This window comes from Lathamus discolor, chromosome 2, assembly GCF_037157495.1.
Source record: "Lathamus discolor isolate bLatDis1 chromosome 2, bLatDis1.hap1, whole genome shotgun sequence".
Taxonomy (NCBI): Eukaryota; Metazoa; Chordata; class Aves; order Psittaciformes; family Psittacidae; genus Lathamus; species Lathamus discolor.
Window position 1 is genome coordinate 23,828,657 of NC_088885.1, and position 22,647 is coordinate 23,851,303.

At 40.8% G+C, this 22,647-nt stretch overlaps 1 protein-coding gene across 15 annotated transcripts in view; it reads left to right on the top strand.

The window, feature by feature from the left end:
• RBMS3 (RNA binding motif single stranded interacting protein 3) overlaps positions 1-22,647 on the top strand; it is a 721,711-nt gene that overhangs the window by 545,387 nt on the left and 153,677 nt on the right. For all 15 annotated transcript variants that reach the window (XM_065666137.1, XM_065666135.1, XM_065666138.1 and 12 more), the window contains one exon: positions 21,488-21,645. In XM_065666137.1, coding sequence (XP_065522209.1) covers positions 21,488-21,645 — 158 coding nt within the window. The remainder of the gene's footprint in view (positions 1-21,487; positions 21,646-22,647) is intronic.

Genomic DNA, 22,647 nt, shown 5'->3' on the forward strand with positions numbered 1-22,647 from the left:
TGTTAATATTTCTGTTGTGGACCTGAAACTTCAGTAAATGTTTTCACTGTGTGCAGTCTGCACCAAACCTGGAAAATATTTAGCTTTTCTTTCTTCTTCATGGAAAAGCACAGCCCGCATTAATGGCAAAAGCATAATTAATGAAAAATGTGAATAATTCAAACTGTAATTGCAGATTAGTTTGAAAAATAGAAAATATTTTATGCTTGAAGGCACTGTGTTTAAAATCAGGGAAGCTTTCTTCCCTTAACTTCCAGAGCCAGATGGGGTTATACAAAGCTGGGGGTGCTTAGTGCACATCCAGACAGCCATGGTGTGGGGATGCAGACATTTGAGCACATACCTCTGCCTTAGTGTACAGTTCAGTCATTAGCAAGTAGCTTTAAGTGCAACCGTGTACCTTCAGCTTCAAATATCCCATATTATTCAACTGCAGTGCTACCATTTTTAATGCAATGATTTGGGGTGCAAAAGGGAAGGCTTTAATTTGTATTTTTTCAAAGAATCCTGAAGAAAATCTCTGCAAGCCAAATCTTCCCTCCAGAAGGATACTTGCTGTGCAAAAATACTGACTCATTCTCTAGAACAAATAAGATTACCATACTTTTGAAGGTGTACTTGATCACACTGCAGGAGGGATGCTTAGTTTTACTGCTTGCACCTAAGCACGGTTGTGTTATTTTCCAAGAGAATAAAAGCTTAGCAAAATTAATTAAGATTGTTTTTAAGATTGTGATAGAAGGTTACTGTTCTGTTTTAAAGTGTCTGCAAAAGTTCAATCACTCTAAATTATAGGACGAGTAAAGCCCTGAGTTGGAGGTGGATGCTGTTGAGCTCTGTTGGACTCAGCAAGGGGGATGAATTCCATAGCGATCCCTTCCTTGAAAACCTCTTGTTGCATCCCTTCTTCCTTAAAGCTGTCAGCTTGCACACCCCAGTTTCTTGAAACAAAATGATTTGATGGGAGTAAGATGGTTTCATGAGAGAAATTTCAAACACTAAAAGGATGAAATGCTGTTGAAAATGTTGCCGTTTTCTTCTGAGTACTGTTTTCCTGATCTCATGGCAAAATCTGTTAACAAAGTTGCATGTTGAAAAGCTTAGAGGGCTCTCTTCCTTCTTCTTTTTGTAATCTCCATGTGAATATCAATCAGTTCCAACCCCTAAACAACTGCCAGTTGAAACTGGTATAGCCTGTTTCTTGCTGGGCCTGTTTTCAGCAAAAAAGTTGGAATTTGCCACTGCAGTGTCACTTGCAGTGTTTCCCACAGAGTCAGACACCTCCTTTACCCACACTGCTGATGGTGGTCCCAAGCCTCTATGCCTTGGAAGCAGCTGAGAAATGTGATCCCAGTTGGGGAGGTGTTGAGGTGCATGTGTATGTGATCCCGTGTTGGTTAGCAGGCAGGGTTTCCTACTCTCCTCATTGGCATGTGTTGGATATTTCAACTGAACATACGGAGTCAGAATCGTGTGCCAAACTAGCTGGATTTCAAGAGCAATCATATTGGGTTTTGCCAAGAGCCATGAGGCTTGAGTAGTACCCTTCACCTAGGCTTTGGAAGCTACATTTTTCATTTCCTATAACGAAACGACCTCAGTTTGTACCCTGTCAAAGCATCTTTTTATTTAACTACATGCCTTGTTTTTGTACTTTTCTAGTCTTCCCTCATAATGTTGTGTTCTTGGAGTTTGTTTGATGTTGACAGGAACACCCATGCAGAACCCCACCCCCTTTTTTTCCTGTAATTAGTTCTGTAATCTTTAATATGAATATCTCTTGGTGAATCTTTCAAACCCACTTTTGAAATACATAATCTTCACCAGTTTGACACTGCACATTCATCCATTTCTTTTAAAAATGTTTAGAGGAGGAAAGGGAACAATTTCCCCCTCTCAGGGAGACAATCCAGTCGTTCCTTTGGGGAATAGTTTGGAATAAACAGAATTTACACATAGAATTTAACAAGCTAAATAATAGTCTCAAGACTGTTTCTTTCACATTTGCCCAGCACCAAGCTTATGATGAATCTTGTGAAATCTCTAGTCGCTATTCCCATAGTTCTTACTCACACTTAATTTTTGGTCAGTTACTGGTTTTTTCCTTCTTTTTTTTCAAATACCAAAGGAAACGTGGTAGGTGGCCCAATGGAAATTTACTTAGAAACAAATCCTTCAGCTGGAGAAATCAGACCGATGCACTCTAGTGTTGATAAGACATGGGCTTCTTTGCCCTGGAGTTGGTGAGACCTGTAGAAAGTAGAGGCGCAGTTGTGACCCTCTTGACTGAGGAGGAAGCAGAACGTGCTGCTACCAGATCAAAGAGAAGGATTGTTTTAAGTGCCGTTTGCAGTCTCAGTGTGCAGAGTGGCTGGCTTTTAGCTGTAAAGGGTTGAGCTCTGTTTATCCTGTTGCAGTTGGAGGAAGATATAATTCTGAAGAATCTTGGAAAGGTTCTGTCTTCTAGCTATCAGGACTGACACCGTGACCCTGCTGGAGAACGTGTAGGAAACATATATGGGGCACCCACAGGTTTGGTGATAACTCAGGCTGTTTGTTCTGGTGCCACTTTGCAGGCACAAAATCCAACCCTTCCGTGAACAGGGCAGGAAGACATTTTCAGCATGCAAAGTGACAGCATGCAACTAGCATGAGTGAAAACACCCACCGAAATACTGTGACTTCTGGTTTAGGTCCAGAAAAATGATACCCAGGGAACAAAAGTCTACTTGGGCATTGTTTGGTGGGTGGCTTGGGAATAAAACATGGATTATTTTCTGCCTCTGAAGGTGTTTTGTTTGGTGTTGATGGAGAAAATTGAATTATGTTCTAACAAAGTAGCAGCAACAGCTGATGGGTTTGTGTTGGAGGGGGGTTAGTACAGTATGCTCCTACATTTTGCTTTTCTGTTCAGAATACTGGTGTTGTCGTGGGTTTTTGTTTCTCCCTTTCAATGGAGGAGGTTGACAGAGAGGTTAGATACCAGTTCTGCCTCAGTGATTTATTAAAGCAGAGCTGGAGGAACGGAAGTCACCCTGTTCAAAGGTGTGGGGAGTGTTTTATTGTTCTGCATGGTGCTGTGAATGCCAGTGATTTTGCAGCTGTGAAAAGGGCTCTTAATGAGTTTCAGCATTTTAATGTACTTCAAGTTCCCAATTGTACAAATTTAAGAAGCTTAGCAATTCAGTATCTCCTGAATAATAGCATGTATTTTATACTCTAAATACACTCTGGGAAGTCTCAACAATATTGCAGGAAGTCTTGGTAATATTGCGTCTCCTTCCCAATGTAATAGCTTTAGAGGACCTAATTGACTTGAACAGTGGAATGGGTCCTTTAAAAAACATGCACACACAATTTTTGATTAATGAGCCCCATAATAAATCATTAATCTTTTTTTGGCTCAAGAAATGATCTGAATAGTTTTTGAAGTAGAAGTTGTGTATGTTTTCCTAAATTGTCTTTGTGATACAGTGCTTGCATTTCATATCCATCATCTTAAATTTACAGAAAAAATAAGGTAATCTAATTTAATTTTTAGAAAAACAAGTCCAAACTCTGAACTGCTTGGTTACTAAAAGGCATGTGAAAAAACATCTAGATAGGAGTACTTCCTCTTGGAATAATAAAAGCTCTGTAAAATGACCACGTAATAAGTGTCCTTTTTCCTGAAGGATCCCAAAGTGCTTTTACACATTTTCTGTAGTCAATGTGAGTCATTCACCCATCACTTGGATGAAACCAGTCTTTACTGGCTGCACTAAACAACACTTTTTATAGGAAGGAAATCATGAATAACTCTTGCATTTGAAACTCTGGGGAGAATTTGAGGTAGGCAGATTGTAATTGCCCAACTTGGAACCAGGCCAGAAGGCTGTGATTAATATACCCAGGCTGCACTTTAATTGTCCCAGAGTAGTCAGGACCTTGGTTTCAAGTGTGCTTTGTCTCTGAATAGTATTTCTTTTTCTTCATGTTAATTTTGGAGCTTATAGTATGGGTGGCAGGCTTAGCAGAATTGAAAAGTGGGGAAATTTTTTACTTACATGGGGATCAGCAACACTGTGACAGTGCAACACAATTTTCTATGTGTATCTCAATATGCACATAGACAGAAGTTGGTTGTATATTTCATTTTTTCTTCCTATTATACTTCATGACCTTCTGATTTGATTGGATCCCTGAAAATGTTTTCCCCACACTTCACTATTTTGAACTCTTTAAGTGTTATTATTTTAGGTCTTAATATTAGTAGCAGAATAAGTGCAAATAGCTCTGCTCTTTAACTTTTCACTTTTCTCTGCCAATTGCTTGGTCTTTTGAAACAGTGTAGTATCTCAAAAACCTGTGAAAGGCAGCCTAGCAGGTTAAGTTATAAGTTAAGGTATCTAAAAATAGGGTCATAACTTGAAGTTTCTTCCCTTAAATAGCAAACAAGCTGCAGAAGTCTTTGATCCTTTTCTCACTGGAGCCAGCCTCATCCCATCCCTGGCAAGGGCAGATTGGGAAGCCTCTGAATGTCAAATCCCATTGTGAGGCTGCTGGATGTGTGTCCATCTGGGACAGTCACTGATCTGCAGATCTACAATGGAGTCAGCCTCAGGCTGAGACACCATGCAGTGGGATCCAGTGGCTATTAATTGTTCTTTTGAGGAACCTGAGAGATTTCAAGGGATTTTTTGTAGCGACAACCAACTTCCGTATTTAGAACATAGGGGTGTTTTTTGGTGTTTTGATTTTTACTTTTTTTTTTTTAACCCAAGTAGCCCACAGAATACGCATAGCATTAGCTTGGTCTGTTGGCAAAGTTGAGCTGAGCACGAATTTCTCAGGACTGCAGACTATCAAGTTTGGTCCCTTAGGTTTGAAGTGTTTACATGGCTTGTAAAACATGCACACACATCCACAGCTGTATGTGTTTTACCATGAGCCACCAGGAACTGCTGCAGTCCTGGTGGGAACTTCACAAGCAAACTGTGGAATTCCATAGGCATCCATGTAAAGGTGTCGCACATTGGTACCTTTCAGTCCTGCCTCCTTTAGGAACAACTGAGCTTTGCCTCCTCAAGAAATGATTGAAGTTGTTTCCTGAGTACTGCGTGATTTTCTGGCTATGCCATCAACTGCTGGTATCAGTATCAGCAAGGATAAGCACTGGCATAAGAAATGTACCTCTGGTAAAACACTCCTAATTTACATGATAAAGTGTCTCTCTCTTATTCTAGTTCTTTGCCCTAGTGGTGCAATTATTAACTGAGAGGTTAAGATGTTTGGCTTGTAAGCCTTCAGCCCTTCTTTTCACTAAAACCGGTTTGAAAACAAGTTGCAAATACAGCACCTGGGTGAGGTAATAGAGAAATGTTCGGAAATTCAAGTTCCTTTCTATAACACTGTCTTTTTAGTTATAATGTTCTAAAGCAGGAACAAATGACTCAGATCACTTAAGGACCAACACAAGAGCCAGGTCCAGTGCACCCCACTGCAGATTCTCTTTTGTGTTTAATTCCCAAACATCAGCTACATCCAAAATGCCTTCTTTGCATTCCCTTCCAGTCTGGAACTCAAGAATGCCTGTGTATCTTGTCTCAGTTTTATTACTGCAGTAAGTTCTTAGACTTACTTATGATTTATAAGTGAGAAAGAGGGTAGTAACAACCTTCACTTGTTGCATTGATACAGCCATCAGTTTTTATATGAACAGTTTATACATGTATACAAATAAATATGAAATACGATTGCATGCAGATGTATTTAATCACACACAAGTGTACCACCAGCGAAGCACATGAAGTGGCTACGGGGGAACCTCCTTTGTATACAGTCACTCACACATATGTATGCATAATTGCAAATGTGCCTCCCTTTTTGGAAATCTGTGTGCAGTCTTATGTATCTTTAAACATAGACATCTGTTTACCCAGATCTTCAGAACTGAAAGCATGCTTTAACTGGAATGCACTTTTACATGTATAATGTATTTTGTTGTTACATGTGTACTTAAACACATCATTCCCATGCATACGCACACACACGGGCACAGAGATATACATATATACATATATACATTAGCCATAGCTGAAATACTATGTAGACATAATAAGAACATATAAGCATGGAGAGCTTAATATTGGAATGCTGGTGCATTTTCTTGTAGGCCTGCTTAGTACAATATAGCAAATTGTTGACACACAAGCATTCATAGCCAGTTGTTGTGCTAGGCAGGGCGGCCAACTCCAGATTCCTGGAAACGGAAGGAAAGAGACAGTACGGGGCTTGGAGCATTTTATTCTTCCTTTCCTCCTCCTCACAGAGACTGGTCATGTGTACTCGGGTTCAAGCTTTGTGCTGTCTTATTTTCAACTTGTAAACTCTCTGCTTTACCATTCTCTTTTATCATCTTGTGCCATTCCTGTACAGTTTACTTCCTAGTCTTTGGTGACAAAGGAGGTGAACTGCATGAGCTTTTGCAGGTAGGCAACCTTCACGCAGCAACGCCTCTGAGGTGTCCTCGCTGCCCTGTGATGAGCTCCTTCCCAGCCACCCCAATTCTCACCAGCTGACTGCAGACAACTGTGTCCATTATTTCATTTCAAATGCCAGACATCTTTCCTTAATGGCCTTCTCGAAGCTCTTAATTCCTGCCACAAGAACAGCACATGTGCCCTTTCACATCATTTTCTTGAGCAGAGGGAAATGCTTTTTTCTTGCCACAGTAGGATCAGGTTATGGCTCCTTATGGCTCAACAAAATTTGCTTCACAGTTCTGTCTTGATCGTTAATAGGTGGATAGAACTGGCCACTTTGTCTGCCTTACTATACCTATTATAATTTCAGAGTGGCTTTCTGCTTCTTTCTGCAGAAAATTGTTGACTTTGTGTTTTCTATGCGAATATGCAACTGGAAACATTCATTGGCTTGGAAAACTTGAGTCAGCATTCACTGCTCAGAAAACTGCACTCTTCTAGGTGATGTGAAAGGCGGAAGGAACTAATGAAAGGTTTGAAGGAAAACTCTCATGAAGCACTCATACTTTCCTTGGTTTCGGGAAGTAAGATGGTTCATACTTCTCTGGTTCACTGCCCCACTGCTTGTGCAGAAGCAATGTTCTTTGTACATGGGAAAGCACAATAAAATTCCCTCTTCTCTCTGCTTTCATTAACTGGCAAGAGAAGAACAATGTTCCTCTTTCTGCTCTCTCTGTCCTTGATTTTTTCCCACCAATACTGTAGAGTTGTAGGAGTGTCTACTACTCTCCCCTGGCTTTCCAAAAACCTCTAGTTCATAGAATCATAAAATAGTTAGGGTTGGAAAGGACCTCAAGATCATCTAGTTCCAACCCCCCTGCCATTGGCAGGGACACCTCACACCAAACCATCTCACCCAAGGCTTCGTCCAACCTGGCCTTGAACACTGCCACGGATGGAGCATTCACAACCTCCCTGGGCAACCGATTCCAATGTCTCACCACCCTGTCAGGAAAGGATTTCCTCCTTATATCCAATCTAAACTTCCCCTGTTTAAGTTTTAACCCGTTACCCCTTGTCCTGTCACTACAGTCCCTGATGAAGAGTCCCTCCCCAGCATCCCTATAGGCCCCCTTCAGATACTGGAAGGCTGCTATGAGGTCTCCACGAAGCCTTCTCTCCTCCAGGCTGAACAGCCCCAACTTCCTCAGCCTGTCTTCATACGGGAGGTGCTCCAGTCCCCTGATCATCCTTGTGGGCCTCCTCTGGACTTGTTCCAACAGTTCCATGTCCTTTTTATGTTGAGGACACCAGAACTGCACACAATACTCGCATTGTGCCACTGTGATCCCTATTTGCTGCCTACAAAAAGCATAATACAACCTTAAATAATGCTTTCTTCCCCAGTGGTGCTGGGTTTTTTGTATCAGGGAAGCTTTGACACTTTGCTCACCTCCCTTTCCCAAACAGGAATGGATGACAGATGCCTGACCCCTCTTCTCTATGTTGTCCAGGTAGAGACTGATGTGGTATCTCCTCTTCTGCAGCTGGTCCGGTGGCCATCATAGGTTATTGATTTGTCTCATGTCACTAATGTGCTTTTCTTCTTCATGAGTTGTAGCCTGTACTGCTCCCCTGGAGCGGGTCACAGCCTCAGGTTAGCTGTGGCCAGAGCAGGGAGGGCTGTGGTCCCGTGCTTTCCAGTAACCTCTTCAATCTACCTGCTTGCTCTGCTTTATGACACTAACTGAGCTGTGGGGCAGTGGACTTCTCTGCCAGCAAAAACATGGTGGGACAGTGCTAGCACTGCTGAGACTGCAGCCTGGACAGCATGGAACCATGCTTTTGGCAAACGGGCAGGATTTTAGCCCCATCATTAACTCTTTATCATTGTTTCACTGTCATTGGCCCCTAATCTCAACTTCATTTACCAGGGCAGTCTCATCATACGGAGGAGGACTTCCTCTGATGAGTGCTGAAGAGAGCACAGAGGGCTCAGTTGCTTCTGTGCAAAGGGATTCAGCAATGATAATCACAGAATTCAACCCTGCCTTTTTGTTCTATTTTAATATTTATTATTTTCTTAATAAAGCAAAGTTTCAGTTTCTTCACTTACTAATAATATTTATTCATTTTAACCTGTGAGTGTGGAAAATAAATATTTCAAGGCCTTTTTGCTAACCCTCAGCTGAGACTTGCTGACTCAGCACTGGGAATTCCACACACAGGGAAAATGTGGTATTGCTGTGTCTGTCCTGCTTTTGAGTGAAAACCATCCCTTGTCACATTTGAAACATGTCTTGGTTCTCTTTTTATATCTGATGCATTTAGGAAAAGCGCAAGTATTTCTGCATTGCATGTTTTGTGAGTTGTGCTTGATCTTAAATGGGAACGGTATTTTTGTCTGTGTTAAATACAGATTTCTTGAAATAAAACTGTCAAGGCTGTGTTTTATGGTAGATTTTGTTTTCCTTAAGCAGTATCTATGTAGATTTTTTCTTAAGATTCTGTAGTAGTTTAAAGAACCCAGACTCCCTGAAAATTGATGCATCCTCAAGGACTAGTAGTTTTCCATTTCTGGCATGTGCATCAAGATGAATAACTGTTCTCTAGCAGTTTGTATGGACTGAGGCTAAGCAAACCTCAATCTTTATCCCAACAGGAATTCCCAGACAAGAAAGTTCTGACTTCATTTATGGTTTATAGGAAGTAACACAAAACATGACAAAAGAAAGCATTCCATTTTCTTCACAAGCAATCACATGGGATCTGTGTGCTGTTTGAATTCGCCTTTGGGTCAGTAGGTCAAATATTAAAAAGCATTATACTGTCCCAAAAAGTCCTCTTAAAGCTTCTAATGCTTTCCCAGTGTTGATAATTTACTATCATTAATGCCTACAGTCTTTTTCCACTGCAAGTGTAGACAGTTAAATGCTAAGGCTTTGAATTTTCATGAAGAATTCTGAATTTCCTGACTTAGCCCCAACCAGAGAAGCTTCTGAAGAGAAATGCACAAGTTGCTATTGATCTACACATAGATGCAATATTGATAATAATTTAACCCCGTGTGCATATGTATCCTTTCAAATCTGTATTGTCTTCATTTTGCTGGCAGCTTTGAAAGCAGAGCAATAAATATATAAAAAAAATTAGAAGAGATGCATCCACTTGGTTTTTTTGCACCTTCATAAGTCTGAATATAGTTCTGCAAATATTTATCAGTACAGATCCTGGTACTGCCAAGTAAGAATGATGAAAATTTTGCTGTAGAATTCAGTTAGAGAAGGATCAGGCCATGACAGAGCAAATACATTTTCCTTACGAAGGACAGGTGCTGGAAATAGTGAATAGAAAATCCTAACATCAGCCTGGCCAAGTACAGCTTACACATGCACAACATCTGTAATCTGTGCCTCTGCTGCTTCATTAACACATGCTATGACCACTGGAAAACCAGACAGCAAAGCCCTTCCCCTTGCCACATTCCTGTCATTTAGAAAATCCCATCACTTCCTTTTTCGGTCAGGAGGTGCAGCATGGAACCTCTTCTCTAACATGTGGCACAGTCTCCACAAAGTACATAGGAGTACATACAATCCATAGGTTGATCAAAATGCTTTGTGGAATCCAAGGTTGTCCTCTACAATGCTAGATTCTGTCTGCGCTGAGCAAGTGGTATTATGTCCTGAGGTACATTAGGGAGAAAACCATTATTTCCACTACCCTTTGTAATCCTTTTGGTCCACTGTTACTGTCATGAGAACAGAGTCATTATGCTTGCAACTTTGAGGTAAGAAAGTAGCACAGCCCAGTCAGCTCCGGGAGTCACCAGACCATGACTGGAGAGTTGCCACCTCAACAAATATAGACTAAAAATCTGAGATGTAGAAATTCTGTCATAATTGTAAGCATTTACTCTAGAATCTCCAGCACTTTGTACACAAATCCAGCTTTTCAAGGTCTGTTGTCATAACTTTCCAAGTCCCAGCTTCTGTAAAGGAGCTCTGTAGGATTCTTGAAGGATTTTTTTTATCTAGAAGACTGAGTTCCACCTTGAAACTCTTTGTGTTTATGTCAGGTGTTTGGCAGTATTATGATTTTAAGTAGAGCAAAAATAATTGTAATTTTCTGGTTTAGATAGTATTACAATTGGACATGCATGCACTGAACATTTTGCGTATTGAAAAAATCGTATTTCAGCTAATTAGTGTCACTGGCACTGCAGATCTGTTTTAAAGAACTGAAATGCTACTCAGTACTTACTATTTGTGTGCATCATGTTTTTTGAAATGCCAAGTAGTCACGAGAATCCATGATAATGCGATGGGTTTTGTGTATATTTCTAAGATTATTTTTTTAAGCACTTTAGTTTAAGCTGTTAATTTATTTTTATTGATTCAGTGCATATGGCATCTTAGCTCAGATTAGTTTTCTTCATTATTGATAATAGAAAGTTTATATTGTCGCCTGATTTCATGCTATGTCCTCTGTAAAGGAAATAACCTCTTTTGTGACCTCTTCTTTCTCTGTGTAAGTATATATGTGCACATGTAGAAATGTATGCTTTCTGTGGAACAGCATCATGTAAAACACAGTTCAGTGAGAATGCAAATATTAGGTGTTAAATCACAAGATTTGCTGTGCAGGGGCAAAGGACCTGACTCCTGTCTAAATATTGATAAGAAAGTCCTGGAAAATATGCATCAGTCAGCTTGTCATCAATGCAGTACAGCATAGAGCAAATAAACATACACGATGGGATATTGTTTAACATGCAGTAGGACACAGTGTCTTAAGTTCTCTAGGACACAGTGACAGATCAAAATAAATAGGTAAGGTGTTCAATTTAGATTGCAGCTCATCAGGCAAATCACCTTTTGGCTTCTTAGGGCCATCAGTGACTTTCTCAGTTAGGGTTCACTGCTAGGAGGCTGTAGCATTTTCAGAAACTGTTATAGACAGACTTCAGATAATCTGAGTTTATTAATTGGTCGTTAAAACAAGTGTCAAAGAGAATATGGAGACAATTGAACACCTTCAGAACTAGAGTGACACTGATTTTTTCTGAGGTTGAGCTGCCTTTTTGGCTGCAGTGCACTGCGCACTGTGAAAATTATGGAAATTTGTTTCTAGGAAAGCTAAGAAGTAAGGATTTCTAAAAAATCTCACCTTGTAATGACACAAGTATGAAAAATAGGGGTTTAAATCAGTCTGATAGTTCTGGTTATGATTGTATTTGGTGGACATAAAAGGGCATACCATGTGTCTTATGCAGTGCTCTGAAGCAGAGACCACAGTGACTCAAGTCCATATTTGCCACATGAGATGAAGGGCAAATCAAATCACCATGGGCAGATGAAAGGCATGATGGAAGGTTCTGCAGCAGCTCTGTGCTGGACAGACCAGTAACAATTTGGTTCCAGCAATATTTAGCTTTAGCAAATGCTGTGCTGTCCATGAACAAACTTAATTAAAAGAAAGCCGAGTCCAGCTTACACAGCACGGCACAGCACTCTCATAGTTTGCACAGTGAGAAGGAATCTCAGGCGTATATAAGCTGTGAACTCTTTTTAAAGTACATGGTTTTAATTAAAACAGTAATTATAAATAATACTCTACTATGGACCTGATACAGGTATTTGTGACAAATAATTTCCTACAACACTTTTGTTCCTTTTCTCTCAATAGGGTATTAGCAAATAGGAATTTGCTTGTTTGCAATTTTTTGACAAAACTTGGTAAAGCAAATTTTAGTCTATGCCTTGTTTAAGAAGTAGTTACAAAGAGAGCTTCAGTGATGGCACAGTAATGTTGGGTGCCCGAGTAACATCTCATTCCTGTGTAGGTGGTCCCAGGCAAAGGATTTCTAGTGGCAGGAGTTCAATTCTTCGGTCACTATAAAGCTCAGTAGTGCTTAAATTTGCTCATGCAGATAACAGTAAGATACTTCTTAAAATAATTTGGAAAATGCTTTTTTTCAGAATAGCAGTTACGTTCTCTGTGTTCCTGTGCAGAACCACTGTGCTTTTTCAGAAAGTGGCCTTGTCATTATTAACAGGCTTTTGACCTGACTTGTTGACAATGAAGCTGACACAGAAAATGCATGCTGCAGGATTATTTTTAGCTATATTTATAATGTTTGATGGATTTGGCTTAATTATTTCTGTACAGTAGTTGCGTAATTATGCTGAGGCCAAATATCCTGCACCGCTGTGCAAAAAAAGCACATTGCTAATCAATTTTAAACTATTGTGTAAAAGTTGGGTAGTGTTGGAAATGGAAGAAAGATCGTTTATGAAACATGTTGTCAGTAATTGGTCTAAAAAGGCACAATGACTGCCATGAAGTAGATGTAACAGGGTGAAAGACAGACTTAACATCTCAGGATGTTAAATCCTTACATGCTAGAGCCTTTGGAAGGCCATCAAACAACACAAAAAAATCTTCTGAAGGTACCTAAGGCAAAATAAGCTTATTTGAATACCCCAATGCCCTCTGCTCTTCAGTGCTTTTTCTGCAAACCCTTTAGTGTTTAGAAACGGTGTTGGTTGAGGAGATAGGTAGTGCCTCTAGCAGTACCTGCAGCAAAAAAAAAAAAAACTGAAGGAGGAAAGAGACGAAACCATGATTGCTAAATATAAGCCTGGGGGTGGCAGCCTTTGACACTGTTTCCCACAGCATTCTCCTGGAGAAACTGGCTGTTGTGGCTTGTATGAGCATACCCTTTGCTGGGTAAAAAACTGGCTGGATGTCCAGGCCCAAGGAGTGGTGATGAATGGAGTTTGGTCCAGTTGGTGGCTTATCACAAATGGTGTTCCCCAGGGCTCAGTAATGGGACCAGTTCTGTTTGTCTTAATCAGTGGATACCAAGTTGTCTGGGAGTTTTGATCTGCTGAAGGATAGGGAGGCTCTGCAGAGGGATCTGGACAGGCCGGATCAATGGGCCAAGGCCAATAGTATGAGTTTTGATGATTCTAAGTGCCAGGTTCTGCACTTAGCCCACAACAACCCCATGCAATGCTACAGGCTTGGGGAAGAGTGGCTGGAAAGCTGCTCGGTGGAAAAGGACCTGGGTGTGCTGATAGACAGAACTGAACATGAGCAGCTTGTGCCCAGGCAGCCAAGATGGCAAATAGCATCCTGTCCTGTATCAGCAATAGTGTGACCAGCAGGACCAGGGCAGTGACCATCCCCCTGTAATCGGCACTGGTGAGGCTGCACCTCGAATCCTGTGTTCAGTTTTGTGCCACTCACTACAAGGGAGACATAGAGGCATGTCAAAGCAACACAGCCGGTGAAGGGTCTTGAGCACAAGTCTTTTGAAGAGTGGCTGAGGGAAGTGGGTTTTTTTCGCCTGAAGAAAAGAAAGCTCAGTGGAAAACTTACAGCCCTCTACAGCTACCGGAGAGGAGGTTGTAGTGAGGTGGGTGTTGGTTTCTCCCAAGTAACAAACAGTAGAAGAAGAGGAAATGGCCTTAAGTTGCACTGGGGAAGTTTAGACTGGATAGTAGGAAAAATTTCTTCATCCAAAGGGTTGTCAAGCATTGGAACAGGTTTGCCAGGGAAGAGGTTGAGTCACCATCCCTGGACATATTTAAAAGATGGCATGGTTTAGTGGTGAACTTCACAGTGCTAGGTTAATGGTTGAACTCAATGACCTTAAAGGTCTTTTCCATCCTAAACAATTCTATGATTCTATGGAAGAGCTTTGGAAGAACTCTTGATGAAGTGGCCTCCATCACTTTTACCAGTTTCCTTTTTCTCTACCTGTTGCATTATCAGTGCTTAGTGCAACTAATAAAGTCTATGTAAAGTTTAGGCTTTCTGTAGAGTCTTGTAACACTTTTGGTGTGCTTCTCAACAAAAGAGTGAAACCAGCCAGGGATCAATAGTTAACTGGCCATTGATTTAGCTGTGTACACTGCTAAAAATGTGCCCACACAAAGGGAAGTAAAAAGTCAAAGGGAACCTTGGCAGCTGCACTCGATTCATTCTGTTCATTTTGTGTTACTGCAATGATGGCTCAAAATTTGTCATTAACAATTCTGAAAGGCTGCATGGTCTGGACCATTGCTATAGCAAGTGTTTCATGTGGGTTTCTTAATTTGTTTGTTCCTTCTTTTTATAAAAGAAACAATAATGCGAAAAATCTTTGAAGGCAGGGTTACTGTTGCTGAAATCAAATTGGTGTGTCTTCATTGGTTTGAAAGGCCCCACACAGACGTACACAGGCAAGATCCCACTCCTCAGCCACTGCACAGAACTCCTCCCTCCCACTGCCACTGAGAAGGAGGAAAAAGGTTTCCTGCCATCACTTCTGTAATACTGGGAGGTGATGGATTTTGGAGTGACTTTCTTTTATCTTTCATGCCACCATCTCCTCTTCATCCTATCTAACTATGATAATGAAGTTAGGAGCATCCTGCTATGCTTGGATAGGTCAGTGAAGAGAGAACCTCTCCAAATGTTACTTGCAGATATTCATCGTTAGATCTGAACTTAAACATCTGAATTACAAATTCAGTAACTTACCTGTTTGAAAATCAAGCATCTTTTACATATATGCAAAAATATGACACATTAATATGAAAAAGCAGCAGGAATAAATGGAGAAACAATAGAAAAATGGGGAAAAAGTATTTTAATTTGGATTTTTGGTGTGTGAATCTGATCAAATGCATATCAAATCAATTTTCAAATTAAGGTCTGTTTCACATATCCTAGAAAGTCCTCCTGATTTGCAGTACTGAAAAAGTAAATATTAAATAATAAAACAACAAGAAGAGATATTGAATGTGAATCTTCTGAGAGAAAGTATTACATGCTTCCTCTAAATTTCATTTAAGCTCAGTGCCTTGTATCAAATCCAGTTTAGACATAATCTAATAACCTGAAGATGAGACTGATGCTACTGTACAACTACAGTTTTCAAAATACCGAGCAAACACTGGAAAATTTATGAAATGGCATATAAATGTTTCCACATATATGATCTGGTTTCATATAACTGGTTCCACATAAATGGCTTTTTCAATAAAAAGCCTGAGTATTTTTATGTTGAGGGGAGACAGAAGTTCAACCAAGATCTTTAAGGGAGATAAATTACATACATAGCCGGAAGACCTGGGCAGTGACCATTAGGCAGAGATGAACTACTTTGGGGAAAGTACTAATTGAGGGTGATTTGAATGTGGATCTAAAATGTTCATAAAGGCAGGACCATGCTTTTAAAGGTGAGCTGTAATATTGACCTGTGTCAATGTTAGTATGATCAAGTCTCAATTTATTAAGGACACGCATATGATCTATTAATATAGATATCAGTTGTATCTTTAAAAAGAGGAATTCAGAATCTCATATTGATCCACATACAAAGCTATATTCCCAGAGTAAGTTTAGAAGATGGAAAAAGTGATCGTTTGAACTAATAATCAGCGCTCAGCTTCCCAGAGCAGGCATCTCTAAGGAGAAATAATTTAGGTTGAATAAAAAGAATTGGTACGTAGGGTTCCCACATAAACCAAACACACTCGGTTTCCAGCCCGCTGAGATTACAGGAGGTTTGAGTTCCTTCTGGGGAAAAATATCATAGCCAAAAACTGCCCGCCCCTCCCAGCAGATGTCTTTAAAGAATGCATTACTAAATGTTCTACGTAAAGAGGCTCAGCCTCTTCTCGCACCAGCAGGAATTGTTCTTTCAGCTTTTCATGCGTTGCTTCCAAAGATTATCTCAGGATGGGAGGGAAAATCCCATCTGAGCGTTGTCCTTTCTTTCAAAAGTGACTGAGATGGTCCAGCACAGCAAACAGCAGACTTTGAGTTGCAGCACACCCTCAGCTGGGTTTTATCCAGTTCAGATGCTATTGGTGTAGTGCATTTCAAATCCGCTGCATTATAAACTTCTTTTGCCTCTTGGCACAGGCCTTGGGAGCTGAGTGGCTGGCCCAGTTCTTGCTAAAAGACAGTGACATTTCTGGCTGTTTCCCCGGAACAACTGCTCCTGACTGCTGAGCTCCGGAGCCTTGCAGCAGGATGCCTGCTGCTGAATGCTGGAAACGCTCTAAACTCATTAAAAACTTGGGTTTGACCTACTGTTAGTTGGCAATATTCAAAAGTTTAAGCCTTCCTACCTGTGATTTTGACCAGTTTTGGACTGTCTATCGCTACCCCAGCCAGAATGGCCTAAGCACAGCATATGCATGCAGCTAATGCTTCTGGAGGCCACAGGCCAGAACAGCTAAGGTATTTGGGCTACAACAATGGTAAAACAGGCTGGGGTGGGAGCAAAGGGAGTTGAAAAAAATCCCTGCACTGGTCTGGCAAGCCTGTTGTTTGCCCTTTCTTTGGCACTCCGTGTACCCACTTGGCCTGGCATGCACCAGGATGCCAGAATGAGCTCAGTCTAGGGTGTGAGGCTATGTCAGGATTTCAGGGCATTGGGCCTGACTGTATGGGTTCACCCCCGTTTCTCTGGGGCTGCAGTGCACTTGGGAAATGTGACCCTTCTTGGGCAGTCAAATGGGAGATCATGGGTAAAATGCATCTCAGTAAGGACAGCCAGGAGCAGGCTTTTGACAGTGCCTTGAGACTGTACTTGCAAGTTTGCATGCCTTGAGCCATGATGCTTTTACAGGTGGCACACACGACAGGCTCCACAACTACCTTCCTGTTCCCTTCAAGAAGCAACAACTTGGCCTGGCCATGTACCCATTAATTAGCTGAATTTGGCACACAGGGTCTGGGAAAAGCAGAGGAGCCATGTCACTGCACTTCAGCAAGCCCCCCATCACTTGGGGCAGCCCACTCCTCCTCTTTGCCCCAGGGTGGCAGCCAGGTGGAGTGGCTGGCCCGCATCGCCCTGTGGGGCCCTTCTCACATGGGGGGATTAAACCCGTGCGGCTGCTGTGCTTTGGGAAGCTGTGTCAAGAGGTGTGTCATTCCCCTGTGGTGCCGGGTGAGCCTAGTGTCCCTGCTGTGGTCTGGAGAGGGAAAGCAGGGCAGGGATTGCAAAGCCCAGGCAGTGGCGTGGGCTCTGCTTGGCTGTTGACCCTGCTTGGGTGGGGTCTAAGTTAGCAGTTTCAGGGCATGTGAGACTCAGTGCTGTTAGAGGTGTTTCTGGAGAGTGTGTGGTTCTGCCTCTCCTCCCCTTCTGGTCATATCCAGAATATTGGGGACATAAAAGGAAAATGCAGTTCTGAAAAAACCATATCACATGAATGACTTTCAGCTCTCTCACTGATGACTGGTCATTCCTGTTTGGGACCAAACACACTAGTAAATATGATTTTAGCATCCCAAGGTGGGAAGTAGCATTTTTTAATGCTTAGTGAAAAGCCAAATAAAGTATTACATGAGATAGAGAGAACCTGGTCTACACTGTGTGAATCCACACAGCATCAGTCCTGCAACCTTGGAATGTTATCCTTTAGTGACGGCAGGAACCTGACCATCAACTAGTTAGGATTATGAAAGGCTAGCAGTTCATGGAGTGCTTGGACTTATGGTTCTGGTTGGGCTCATCTTGACAACAAATAGGCACATTCTGAACAGGAGGACACCTGCCTTTCGCATTGAAAAGCTCAGCAGTTACTGGGTTGGGGAAGCAAGTATCTCATGCAGGCGCTTGGGGAATCTACGATGAGAATACTCGGGCAAAATGATGAGCATATGTCAGCACCTCTGTGCTGCAGCGGGGACTGACTCTGTGTAACTGGAAAGGATCACAAGGAGCCCTGGTGCCAGAGGCTGGGAGGGGGAGCTGAACCTGAGAAACTGGGGCTTATGAGGGTAGGTGGCTGTGGGGTATGGCTGCATGGTGATAGGACAGCCAGGCTTCTCACCGCTCCTGCACAGCCTGCTCAGCTCCAGGCTTCATCGTTGGGAAGGATTTCATCTTGTTTTCAGTTTGTGTTAGAGATATGGCTTCTGTGGGGTGATACTACTCTGTAAAGGAAAGAGGTATTTCTCTAAATGTTATATTTGTATAGTAAGGAAAAATATTGTGGGTTTTTCCTTTATTAGAAAACACTGTTGTGCTGTGGAGGTAGCATGAATGTCCTCATCTGTCTCTTTCTGCTTGCAGCTCTTGTTTATCATGTTGATAAAAGATAGGCTGGGTAAATCCTTGTGAGAGAATTACTGTGTCCTGCTAGTCTTTCATTCATCCTCAGAGTGTAGCTAAACTTTCCACATGTTTAAAATAATGGCTTTTAATCTCTAACACAGTTAAAAGGCTCATGTGTTCCTGCTCCAGAGGTGAGACACCTTGATGGCAGTTCTTATTCATTTTATTTACTTGCCCCAGCTTGAAAATGAGTAGTCAAAATTAAAGTTCTCATTTTAGTATTCTGTGGGTCCGAATTGCTGCAGTAAAAGCAATGGCTCTTGTGCAGCTACTGGTGTGTAACTCTGCTTTCTTCTTAGTCTTTCCTTTGGTTATGGCCATGTCATCTGCATATTCTTTCTAAATATTGACAAGGGATGTCCATCACTGAGCACTGATTGGTTGATGAATCGAAGCCTCTAGCCAACCAATGAGTAGAGGTTTGCATAACAATGTGATTATTTGGAATTACAAACCTTTCCACTTGCTTCTGTAATGCTTCTGTCTTAACTGCCTCTGTTGCTCACATTTTCAAAGTACTTGGAAATCATGAAGATGCCTAAGTCTTATATCTTTCCTTTTTTCTGTGGCATGTATGGGGGGATATGTGAAGGGAAGTAACAAGCAATGAAACTTATATAGTTTGCACACAGAAAAGGCAAACAATGTGGAAAAAAGTAAAGGAGAAAGAAAATGTTTCAAATTTTTGCTTGTTAGTTTTTCCCAAAGCTGAAAGTGTGATCTGAAGCTCATGTTCCTCTCTTTTCTTGCCTACCTTCCCTCCAGGACTGTTTGCATGATTTTCCTCGTGTTGTCAATACTGTACCGGTTCTGACCCCTCACTAATATCTTTGGGTTATTGGAGAAGAACTAGCTTTCAGAGCTGTATGAATGTAAATTGATGTGAGCGAGAGGAAGATAACTGCAGGGAAAGATGACTTGAAAGGGAAAGAATGTTTTTCTAGTTCTGGAGTTTGTAACTTCAGTTCAGTTTGCAGTAAGTTCGCTCTTCATGTGTGTATGTGGGTTTTGTCCCCTCTGTCCCTTACTACAAAGCATGGTAATAACTGGATATATTTCTATAGAGAGCAGCTTGAAAACGTGCATACTTTGTTCTTTTATTTCTGTTTTGTGAAATAGTGAAGAATTTGACCTACATAGTAATGTGCTGTTTCGTGGGGTAAATGGGTCTGGAGACGCAAACCTAGAATGCAATGAGCATTAAGCAGCATGTCCAAAAACAAGTGTTTGCAGTTGTTAGGTCAGAATCCAAATTATGCAGTAAAGCAGCATTACGTGCCTTCTCGTTTCTGACCCTTTGAGTATCCATTTGCAGCTTTTCTTCTCATCCAAAGGGGCTAAAGTTTCCCTTGAGCCTGGGGTAAGGAAAGCTGAAAACTTTCTTTGACTTCTGATTCCAGTATTTAACCACGCTAGACTTTGCTTAGTCGTTCTTGACCTTGCAAAGACGGTGCGCATGAATGACAGCCTGAAATGATTTCTCTTTCCATTTTCAAGGCCTTGAATGTGCAAAGCAATGATGGAGCAGACATCTTGGTTCTGCCCCATCTTCATACGTAGAAACAGAATGTGTGATTCTTTGTGTTTGACAAGGCACATCTGCACTGATTTTAATAGACTGTAATTTGCTTTAGTTAAACCAGGGGGCAGATGGCTGCAGGACTTTGTGTAATTTCTTCAATGTAAGATTGTGGTGCTGCTGTAAGATTATTAATCTGGTTTTAGGACACCTCATAGCAAAAAAAAAAAAAAAGGCAGTACTGTTGTCAACTCTGTGTTGAACAAGTAAAAATTAATTCTACCCATTAAAATGTGTAACAAAAAAGAATCCAAGAATCTATCTCAGAGGGCTTTGACAGGTAAGGTATTGTCTGGCTTACTGCACAGCATAAAAACTTCATCTTGTGTTTTTGGTTATCAAGCATTAGCTAAAATTATGTAGTCACGTCTGGTCACAATCAGGCTTGTACTGACAGGTGATCAGATACTGTGTAAAGCTTGTATCAGTGAAAATGGAAACAGAGCCATGAAAATTTGCAAGGGCTTAACTAAATTGTTTTAATGTAATCAAGACCTGGTTGTCTTTAGACAAGGTTTTTATTTACTGCTTTAATACATTTATTTGACGTATAGCATCTATGCCTTTTTTGTGTTTCAGTAGCAGTAGCTCGGCAAGCAAGAATAGGAGTTGGAATGATTGCCAAAAATGAAAGTTTAGCCTAAAAATCCAAATTAGAATGAGAAAGATGTCTTCACATTTGCTTTCTCAATTATTTAGACTAAAGGCTATATTTTGTAAGATATTTTAAGTCAGTCTGAGAATAAACATGTGACCTGTCTCAGCAGGACCTTATATTGAACTGCAGAGCTCCCCCCAGTCCAGTTAGGTCTTGTTCCACATTATCAACCAAGACATTTCTGATGGGGAAAAAAAACCCAAAAAGCACTATGGAAAGTGTTGTGGGTTTTCAGTGAAGCTTGCTTGTGATGAACAGGTTGAATGGGAAGTCTGCAGGCTGGAAAGCACATCTGCTTAAAACATGTTGAGTTTTCTTTCTTTGTTTATGTTACCAGTGAGCACATTTGCGGAAATCGTATTTTCTTCACAATCTGTTTGCTAAATCAGGGCACAAACACGAGAATACTTGTGCATGAGTAATTTTCTATAAATGAGTGCCATCACTGAATTCAGTAAGCATCACACACAAAATTAAGCACATGCATGAAAGTTTGCAGAAATTTGGCAAACACGTTGTCCTGAACAGATAGCCCAGCTTTGCTTCTAATGCAACTATAAATTCTTGGCTTGGTCTTGTTTTGAGTAGCCCTCATTGTATGAGCCACAAGCTATTCTATTGTGCTCAGTCTAACGGAGGATATTTCTCTCATTTTGTCATAGCAACAAGAGCAAGATCCCACAAATCTATACATCTCAAATTTACCCGTTTCCATGGATGAGCAGGAACTGGAGAATATGCTGAAACCCTTTGGACATGTCATTTCCACCAGAATATTAAGAGATGCTAATGGAGTCAGCAGAGGAGTCGGCTTTGCCAGGTGAAACCTTTACACTTTTTTGGTTCATTCACATTTTTCAGCTTTGGTCCTTCTCAAATGCTGTTTTGTAACTCAGAAGTCTCATAGCTATTCAGAATGCAGAGCAGCATCTTTATCAGATCATGTATCTGTTCTTTCCACCAAACTGAAGAATACCAATGCAGAAGGGTGTTCATTTCATTGTTCTAAATATAGTTCATTACATGTATGTGTATGTAAATAAAAATCTCTTGGAAGAGTGATCTATCCATGCATTATTAAGCCTGGATAATAATAAATGTTCTACAGCCAGAAACACACACTTGGTGAAGAAACTCTTTGAATGTTTAGCACAGGTTTTGTAACAGGAAAAAGTAAATTTATAAGTTGGAAGAGTGAAGGGGAGGAACTATAACTGAAGAAACATGACTTCCTTGAAAGCTGCAGGGAACTCAAGGCTGTGAGAAGAATTTAAGAAGAAATATTTACATATAATAAACCCTGTCGGAGTAGTTAGATATTTTTGACAGACTGAACAGCATATTATCACCGTGTACTTCATTGTCAGTACAGATAGACAAGTTTCCATGTTTACTCTCAGGGAATAATTATATAGATTCTCTTCAGCTTGAAATATTCTTAAATCAAATAGTTTTCTTTTGAAAAGCCAAGGAATAGATATATATATATATATATATAGAAAGGTATTGAAAAAGCAAGTAAGTAGAGAAATTTGCATTTGTGCTGTATTTTGAAGAGGAAGACTGAATCAGAATTCAGTTTTCTGCTTCAAAATAAAAGTAACAAATTATTGTTTTTGCAGAATATTCATAACATTGTGCTTTGTAGAGAACACAAAATGACTTAGTCATCTTGAGAATTTCTTTGAAATGCACCATGTCTTGCCATGTCATGACACTTACATTAAGTGTCATAACACCACTGAGTGAAATGGGGTACTGTATGATAAAAAAGTGGCTTACAAGATAAGTGACATTATAGTGTTATCTTTGTCCTTGATGT